Below are 9,955 nucleotides of genomic sequence, written 5' to 3' on the forward strand. Positions count from 1 at the left end.
GAATCAACTGTTGCTCAAGATCGCCTATGATTCAAATTTGGTGTTAAGCTTTTTGAAATTTTTTTCTTGTTTTAATATTACAATTTTGTTGATTTTTTTTATAATTTAGAATGGTCTAAAAGACGAACGCGACTATTTTGAATTGCTTCTAAATCGACCTCAATTATTGCAAACAACAACGAGAGCAACAAAAAAGAATGAAAAGGAATGTTCAAAAGCTCTGTGACACTATTTTATTTCCCCGATATATTTGTATATTCCATTTTTGACGAACAGGCCTAAAGCTTCGATTAAGGGAGATTTCCCTGGCTCCAGTGAAAAGTGTCCAATACCAGGTATGCTTAGCCTTTCCATTGGTCAGTTAAACCTGTAACCCAAGGGTTTACGGCAAAACTCAGGAACTACTTAAAAGGGCTGTGTCATGGCACTAAAGTTCATTTTGTGGTAACAAAAAATTCGAAGGAACTGTGCTGCGCACAATGCGAATGATTTGTAAAGGAAAGTTCAAATTTGCGCACAAGGATTTTAAAAGTGAACCAAACATTTCGAGGGTACTCGCCCCTTCTTGCTATACAACTTAACGTTAACTTAGGAAAAAACTTTTAAACAGCACAAACCAAAGCTGTTGAGACGAAAACGTGTCAGTGGAGCATACTTAATTAAAGTTACAACTGATGAACAGAGATAAACTTTGAAAAACTGTTAGGCTGAGCAGTTTGCAAAAACCAAAATCACAGTCCATTTTAATCTTCTTTAATTTTGCTTATACCTGCCTCCTTTAGTATTTGCTGTTTTATTGTTAAAGTTAGAGATTGCGAGCTTGGTTTGTGAATTAATTTATCAACGGTTCCTCATTTTACAAACTTTGTTCGTGAACTTTGTATAACATGTTGTGTAATCATTCGATTGGTTGAAAAAATCATATGACAAACTTCCTCTCTTCTGAAAATGTTATACGATGCATGCAAATAATTAAGTGAAACTTTTAACAACTTTCTTAAAAGAAGTCAAGAGTGACAGGATTTATAATTTTCAATTATATACTTTGCAAGTTTGAAATATACAAAGAATGGATCGTGGATTGTGTTCCATATTACATGGGAAAATTCATGGGATTACTTATTAATGATATGCATGAAAAAGTATCAAGATAGCTTATCCATTCTCGCCACCAGAGCCTCGGATCGACCCAAGGCTCTGGGAAACTTAATGTAGGAGAACATGCGCTGTAGAGTTCTTATAGCCAAAAATTGGCTATTTGAACCTCACGGCGCCTGCTCACCCCTAGTGCTAACATGAAGTGTACCAATTAGAGACGCATTTGATTGTTCTTCACGAAAACCAATGTGAAAAGAACTTCGTTTCAGGGTTCCCCAGAGCTCTTGCCAAGAGAAGAGCTCTGGGGTCGAGGTTGGATAGCTTATCATACTTATGCAGGAGTAACGCATGCCTATCACGAATACCTAATCACGTATCCCCATTTTGCGCCATCCTGTACTTGCATTTGATTGGCTATCTGTGAGGTTCTTTATTCATTGACCAATAAGAATGCTTTCTTTTTACTTCATTTTGCACTGAATTGCATCTTTTCTGCACTGTGTTACTTGAAAGCTTCGTTTCTCTCTTGCCAATGGGAATAGAAAAGTTTTTCCGTGTAAATTAGTTGTCAGTAGGGTTTGTCTCAAATACAATAGACTTTGTCTAGACTTGCAACATCTGGAGTCTTTCATTGATTTCATAAGAGCATAAAGCATAGGCTGCCGGGTAACGTTTAAAGCGTAAAAAGCGTTGCTTTTGCATCACACCTCGGAGCGACGACTGCATGATGTCCTCGGAGAGGTGATGTTAAAAATATGACAAATAAAAGACGGAAGCTTGAGAGAGGATGGCGTTCTACGGGTACATAAGTTTATAGAGATGCATATGTCCAGCAATGTTGTTTTGTTAATAATCTTGTGGAGACGCTGAAGTTGACGTGTTATACGTCTGCCATCACTGATCTCTCAACCGATCAAAAGGTGCTATTAAGGACAGTTGACAAATTGATGCAGAAGAAGATAGAAGAACAACTTCCACCCTCATCTGACAACACCACCCTACACTCTAAAATTAGGTGTGATCTCGTAAGACACCTTGTGTGTTTTCAAACATATCAAGGTGTTTTGTTTTTAACACACCTCTTTATGATCTACAAAAACACTCCAGCGTTATATTCAGTTGCAAGAAAAAGTAAAGTCATAACCCAAAAATCAATACTGAAGATTTCCAACTGCAAAGAAAATTTAAAAAAAAAATCTTATTTGTGTCACAGTGAAGAGGAACTGATTCAGGTGTAGGTGGATGTAATTTCTCCTCCCTTACAAGCAACTAAGATATGCAGTTTAGATTAGGCGACCCGCTTCCGCAACACTTGCAGCCTGTTCATGAATGCATTATACAAGAGTGTAAAGAATGCTACTGAGCAACGGTTTCGGAACCAAGGAACATTTTCAACAAAGTAAAATAAAAATTCATACATGTTTACGTGGACTTAAATTACCTCAGCTGCGGCATTTTTCTTCTTAATCTTTTCTTCACATATTCTTCGAATGTATGAATGGTAATGTCATGAAACGAGTAAGCTTAATAAATGTTTCATCTGGGACCAAAGGATCGGAGGGAGATGTTACAATTCTTTCCGCTTTGTAACTAAAACCGTCATCGACAATTATTGTTAACGTAGCTAAAGGTAGAGAGAATGTATTAAGAAAGTGAAGTTATCCGATAGGCACAGCCTGGGCAGGTAGTCTTCGGTTAAATTACAAGTACAAGGAAGGGTTGCGCTTTTGCAAACGTTGGCCATGTAGCACTTATTTCTCCACAGAATTAACTCTCGGAGGGTAATTTAAAGTGCTATTTTCTCCTCATGTAAACCATGTGAGTGTTAGCCCTACTAATGGAATTGGGCTCACTCAAGGACAAAGAAAAACAGTCTGACCAGGGTGGAAATTGAGCGGCCACGACCTTCGCGTTAGATCACCGCTGCTCTACCGAGTGAGATACAAGGTCAGACGGGAGCTGTTCAATTCCCATCCTAGTCAGAGTTTTCTCTCTGTCCTTGTGTGAGATCCAATTCCATTAGTAGGGCTAACGCTCATGTGGTTTACATTGAGAGAAAATAGCACTTCAAATTACCCTCCAATAGTTAATTCGGTTAAATTAGCGTTGGTTACGAGTTTTGAACTAAACTTCCTTATTTCATTTGTAAGTCTTGATGTGAGAAAATGCATGCCTTAAAGCTTAGGGGTGTTTGTTATACATTTATTTAACATCGATGTGCTTTCCAGCCATTTTGTTCGCTGAGAATATTTTCCACCGTTAGGAGGCAATAAAGATGTTATTTGACAGAGCGCACGCGTACGAAAACATTTGGTATATTAGTACTTTAGAAAACAGTTTCAACAACACCTTGGTTTTCTCATTCCTTTGCAGTTCTTTGCTGATACGTTTAGTTAACATGTGTGAGGACCTAAGTACTTATTAAAGCTTATTCAAGAATGGAAACCATCGGGCATCTTGCAGTCATTATATTTTTGATGTGTGGTTTCTGGAGTAAGTAAACAACCTTTTATTGAATTAATCTATACTAAGGGTGAGTTTGCATGATCAGTCATGGGATGTCACTTTGAGTTCCCAAGAAGAATTTAATTCAATTAAAGGCCAATCGTAGAGTCTTCGTTGATTAGCCAGTCTGTTATTCTCTAGCTCAACCGGGAAGAAGAATGCAAAAGGGACTTATTGAGGGGCAATAATTTTCATGTGATAAACGGCTTTCAATGCTTCCTTTCAGTCCAACCGTGAGAAAAGGAAACTTGCTTAAATAAGCAGAAACTGTATGCTTTTCATAGCAACTGTCAAAAGGGTATAAACGTTGATTGACTTGCCTAGAGGAAAGCATACCATTGTTACCTTTTTTTACATTTTCCCTGCAACGTTAAAAGATTTTAAATTTTAAAAGGGAGCTGACCTTTTTTAAAAGGTACACCAATTTTTTATTTATTTAAAATTTCAGTTTAAAGTTTATTTAAGAGATACAAGCAATAGCAATAACGATGATAATAACTTTTAATGTATTTGATGTATTTCATTAAAACACGCCAGCTTGGCTTGGAACAAGAATCGGCAAATTACGGAAATGCAACCAAGAAAGGATAATGAAACTTCAAACAAGATCCGCTGCAACAAATTACCTTTAGGTGCCTTAAACAGACTTCTGGAAACACAAGCTAGAGATATTTCTCCCCAATTTTACAAGAACTCATTGCTGACAATTCGAAAACTTTTTATTTTCGCTACTCTCTCCAACATCACAGTACGGTTTCCGAAAAGCACAGTCATCTCAACATGCAAATCTTGATTTCGTGAACGCCATACAACATATAAATATGGACAAGCGATTATTCTCATGTGGTGTCTTCATTGACTCGAAAAATGCTTTAACACTATTGATCCCAATATTTTACTTCATAAACTTGAATACTATGGCTTTTGTGGCAAGATAAACAGGTGGTTTTTATCCTGCTTACAAGATCGAACTCAGACAACTCAAATTGGTCCACATGTATTTTCAAGGATCGAAGTTACCTATGGTGTGCCTCAAGGCTCCGTTCTACAATCCTGTTCAAAAGACTTTGGGACACCTGTCAAATTTAATCGAAAAGTAGAGAATTTACTGTACCTGCTTCCATCGTTCTATGAGCAACACGTGTTCTTCTTTCGCTGCCGTTTTCGCGTTCCCCCTTTCCCCCAGACAATGCTGAAACATTCTTGCGATCGATGAACTAATCTTGTCTTCGGACACCGTGAAATATAAACATTGTAATGGTGGGAAAGGGAAGCATAGGAATTGTCCCAACAGTTTTTCCCAGGATTGGTCTGAGAAAAGAATTTCTTGATAATTGGTGTCAAGGCCGGCTAGGTTCATTGAATATCATTAGGGAAGTGTCTCAGATAGTAAAACAGTATGTTGCCTTGGTGCATGTAGAGGTGGTGTAAGGAAGGATTGTGAAAACGGTGGGCTGCGTTACAGTCAGAAGTCAACAGTTCTCCGCCACAGCTCTCCACTATTTAAAGGAAGATATTTAGGTATAAAAATTACTCTTTTCTTTAAAGACTGTGCAAAAATCATAATATTTACATCGCGCAGAGTACCTTTTCGTTCTCCGGACATTTACTTCCAGAGCAATAAAAATTATAGATCAGTTAAATGAGCGGCTAAGAATGACTCAGATGGTTCTCATTGGTCAAATCTTACGCTCTCTTTCTTCGTTAGGGAATTCTGCTTTGCTCATTAACTTGTCAGGGCGGAGCTAAGAAACAAAGGACGTTTCAAGTTATTGTTTTCGTTATTGTTTCTCGATATCACACTTTGAGAGTGTGTTACAAGCCAGCTTCCACAAACATTTCAAATTTACATTTACCATTTCTGATCTCGCAAAATGCCTGTTTTATGAGTTTGCACTTACGATTCGCGAATTTACTGGAAAAAGCGCTCGGCCTCGACATCTTGTTCGAAACAAGCAACCAAAAAGTCCCCTATTTTCGGGCACAGTTTCTTCCGTGCAATCGACAGACTGAAATGAATCAACTCGAATCGATGTTTAACGGAGCGCAACAATCGAGAAAAAGAACTTCATTGCTCAATGGCAATCAGCAGTGAGCTTCATTACAGTTTGTTACGTTGTTCGTCCGTCCGGCCATTCTGCGCGATGATTTCTTTTCTATTCATACAAGCGCCTTTTGGCTTTAAAAGATCACCGGGTGTGTATTTTACAAACGTGCTCCCCTCAGAAACAGCAAAAGAGCTAATTATTAGATGTTAACTTATTGATGATTTTCATCTGACGTCACGATGGCCATGTTTGTGTACAGAACAATCCAGTAAAATGTCTTTTGGGATTTTGACTCTATCATTATGCAAAACTTGTGGGGCCATTTTCTATTGTTTTGTTCACCAACATGGCCGTCTCATCACGTGGATGCAAACCAAGAATTACTGTAGAATACAACTGGAGCACTGTTGAAAAACGCATTAGGCCATTTTTCGTTCAAAAATGAACGCCAATAGCCCATTTCCGAGTTGCTGCATGCCTCAGTTTGGAAGCGAGTGCAGGTGCATAACCATTCAATTGGAAATGAGTTGCGTATTCTTATGCAAAGAAAACTCGTTTCCGTTTCTATAGTAGAGCACCAAGACACACTTCGTAACCGAGACAAACACCAACTTGGAAATGGCCTATTGAAGATCAGCGAAAGTGTACATAACACAAGATGGCATATATTCTGGTAGCTACATCAAAAGCACAATTAGAAAATGTGTTTTTAGGAGTGAAAATCACTGGAGTGAAAACCACTGTAGTGATGATGTTTTACGCCTAATAGGGCCGTTAGTGAAATCGTGCAGTCTTGATCCAATTCCTGCCTCTCTTTTGTTAAAGTATCTGGATTGTTTTTTACCCACTTTGTTGAGAATTATCAACCTTTCTCTGTCTAGAGGTGTGTTTCCTGATTCTCTTAAAGTGGCTAACTCACTCCCATTCTTAAAAAAAGCTAATGCTGATCATAGTTTTTTAAAATTTCCGTCCTGTTTCAAATCTTCAGTTTTTATCTAAACTGGTTGAAAAGGCTGTTGCATATCAGCTTAATTGTTATCTTGCTGAACATGATCTTCATGATTTGTTTCAGTCGGCGTATAAAGCTACGCACAGCACTGAAACTGGTTTAGTACGTATCTACAACGACATCCTTCAATCTGTTGATGTTGGCAACTGTTTCATTCTTATTTTCCTTGATATGTCAGCTGTGTTTGATACAGTTGTTCATGACGTCTTACTTGATAGACTTGCTAATCGTTTTGGTGTCAGGGATGTTGTTCTAAGCTGGTTTAGTTCGTACCTCACGAATAGAAAGCAATTCGTCGGTATCAATGAGTCTTCCTCGAGCCTTGTCAACCTTGATGTTGGAGTGCCACAGGGCGCAGTACTAAGGCCTCTTCTTTACTTGCTCTATACTTCTCCATTAGCTGACGTTGTTAAGCGTCATAATGTCAGTTATCATTTTTTACGCTGATCATTCTCAGTTGTATTTTTCGTTTAAGGGTAACCAACAGCTTGTACAATAAAGACAGTCTTTGGAACAATGTCTCACTGACATTTCATCGTGGATGCTTGCCAATGGTTTGAAGCTAAATCATGATAAGACAGAGCTGATGTGCATCTGCTCTAGGTTTCTTAGTCGCCCTCCATTAGATGAGATCGTAGATTGTGATGAAACTTTTGTCTCTTGTATTTCTGCTGTTAATTTGGGAGTGGTTTTCGATGAATGCATGACTGGGGAACTTCAAGTTAGCAAGATTTGCAAGTCGTCTTACTTTTACTTAAGAAATCTGTCTTCTATTAGGAAATATCTTACTACTAATGCTGTTCACACTATTGTTCACGCTTTGATTTCTTCCAGACTCGATTACTGTAATGCTCTTCTTTATGGGCTCCCTAAGTATCTCGTTGACAGGCTACAGCACGTTCAGAATTCTACTGCTCGAGTTGTCACTTTTACAGGGAAGTTTGATCATATCACCCCTGTGTTGATTGATCTTGATTGGCTTCCTGTATACTTTGGGGTTATCTTCAAGTTGCTTCTGTTCACTTATAAGGCCTTAAATGGTCTGGCTCCTTGCTATCTGTCTGATCCTCTTTCCTATCGTTCCTCTTGCTACTCTCTTTGATGTGTTAAAAATAAACTTCTTGTTGAACCTAGAGCTAAGCTCACTACTTATGGTTTTCGGTCCTTTTCATTCGTTGCTCCGAGACTTTGGAGTAGGTTACCTTCAGATATTCGTTCTTGCTCCTCAGTTGCTAGTTTTAAAAGCAGATTCAAAACGTTTCTCGTTACATTATTTCTTGGTAATGGGAAATTTAATTAGTTAGTTGATTTTCTTTTTAATCATTTTTGTTTTTTTATCGACTGATTATATATTTCTTTCATCATTTGATTTTATCATTATCAGTTCAATACTTGTTGTTTGAAATAACAATAATATTTTATAGATAGTTTATAGAATTAATAATTTTTATTGTATAATAGCATTCCATAGAATTTAATGTTTTTAAATCGTTTTATTGTAAATTACTGTAAATTGTAAATTGTGAAGCGCCATGGACAGCGATACATGGATATGAGCGCTATATAAATAAAGTTATTATTATTATTATTATTATTATTATTATTATTATTATTATTATTAGAACTGTGAGTGAGCACTGCTGCCATTGTCAACAACGGCTTGGGTCACGCGCAGACCATTCTGTTTTGTATGACACTGATTATTATCACCAAGATGACACTCAGGAAATTTGGCGAAGCAAAATCTACGGAGACAAAAATGTGTCTCTTTACCTTGTACCATTTTTAATTATTGTCTACGCGATTTGATATCTTTCAACTTGTGAGGAGTCGATTTCTGCCTAGCAAAGTGAAAGATATTCTCTATTATGTACCTGGTGTACAACAACAACTTACCTGAGCAAATTGAGGTTTTACTTGGAATCCCTAAAAATGCCAATAATCATAACTTAACACGCAAAAGACTTTTCCTAAGTGCGTTACAGCAGCATAATTGGAAGAAATAGTGTGAGGTACAGGGGCCCCATCGTATGGAACTTAATACCCAAAGCAATCAGGGAGTCCACTTCTTACCACCTTTTTTAAAGGAAGACTTAAACATGGGTCAAGAATATTGGACAAAATACAATTCGAGAAAGATGCTTGTTTAATTAAATCAGAAGACCCTGATTTTTTATACTTTTAATTTTTTTGAGAATTTGTTTTTTGAGATTGTCATACGCTTTTTAGATTAGCTTCTTCTCAAATTTTTATTACCATCTGAAATTTTAAACATTTTAAGTTTGTAAATTTCCCTAAGTAATTTTTAGTTAGTTAGGATTTTATGGTAGGTCCACACCAGCCCTCACAGTGCCTCAGAATGACCTGCCTTACCAAAAGAAAATAAAAAAAATAACGTCTGTGTGTACGTATGCAGATCGAGATGCCGCCGCTAACTGCGTGGAGTCTGGGAACCAGTGACCTGAAAAATATTATTCTCTCTTTTAAATTGCTACCTGCCGGTCAGATTAAATGTAAAACTGTTCTGATTGTAAGTAAAATGTGTATGTATAAGTATGTATGTAAGAATCGTATGCAGCCTTGTGCCCGTGCCCGAGCACCGTGCCCAATAATTGGCACGGGCACTTACAAAAGTCGTGTCCACATTGCGGGTCCCCATTGAGCACCGTGCCCGGGTGCGGGTACTCGGGTACCAGTTGTGAACGACGGCTTAGCTTGTGGCTTTCTGTTTTGTTTGTATTCATCAGTATTGTAATGTAAGTGGTATAATTTTTCAAACGGTAGAAAGAAGTAATCCTCGCACTTAACTGGACAATTTTAGCAATTGTCACTTTTATAGCAAAACTTATAACTATTATAAATTTGAGTTAACGCGGCAACCAACCATTTATAACACGTGTCACATACTACTCGAGCAAATGCTGCTGTAACGCTCAAGGTTATCTTCAGCTCACGTGCAACTGTCGTCTGACGTCACCGGTGGGCAATCATACCCAGGCTTTTACACTGATAGTACAGTCATCATGATTGGTCGTCTTTTGTATGCCAGTTCTTCATTCTAGCTGCTCTTAAATCCCCCTCCTCCCCCCCCCCCCCGCCACCTTAATCAATAATGGGCTCTCTACAGGAATGATTCCATGTGGTTATAGGTCTCTTTGCTGAGCTTCCTGTTATATTGATAGCGTTGGTTTTCAAGCATTATTGGATTAGAGCGGTTTTCAATTGAGTATCGAAAGTAATTAGCGAATTGCTTTGCTTTATGATCACTTCACTCAGTGATTGGTTCAAAGTTCTC

The 9,955-nt window shown here is 37.9% G+C and overlaps 1 protein-coding gene across 1 annotated transcript; it reads left to right on the forward strand.

Moving 5' to 3' along the window:
- The first annotated feature begins 7,201 nt into the window (after positions 1-7,201).
- Positions 7,202-7,762, forward strand: LOC138048751 (uncharacterized). The gene has a single exon (XM_068894874.1). It carries the CDS (start codon positions 7,202-7,204, stop codon positions 7,760-7,762), a length of 561 nt encoding a protein of 186 aa, XP_068750975.1.
- Positions 7,763-9,955: the final 2,193 nt, after the last annotated feature.

The sequence above is a fragment of the Montipora capricornis genome, chromosome 5, assembly GCF_036669925.1.
Source record: "Montipora capricornis isolate CH-2021 chromosome 5, ASM3666992v2, whole genome shotgun sequence".
NCBI classification, from domain to species: domain Eukaryota; kingdom Metazoa; phylum Cnidaria; class Anthozoa; order Scleractinia; family Acroporidae; genus Montipora; species Montipora capricornis.

Coding starts and splice junctions, on each gene's coding strand:
- LOC138048751 (XM_068894874.1), top strand. CDS start 7,202: ATGCTTGCCAATGGTTTGAAGCTAAATCATGATAAGACAGAGCTGATG.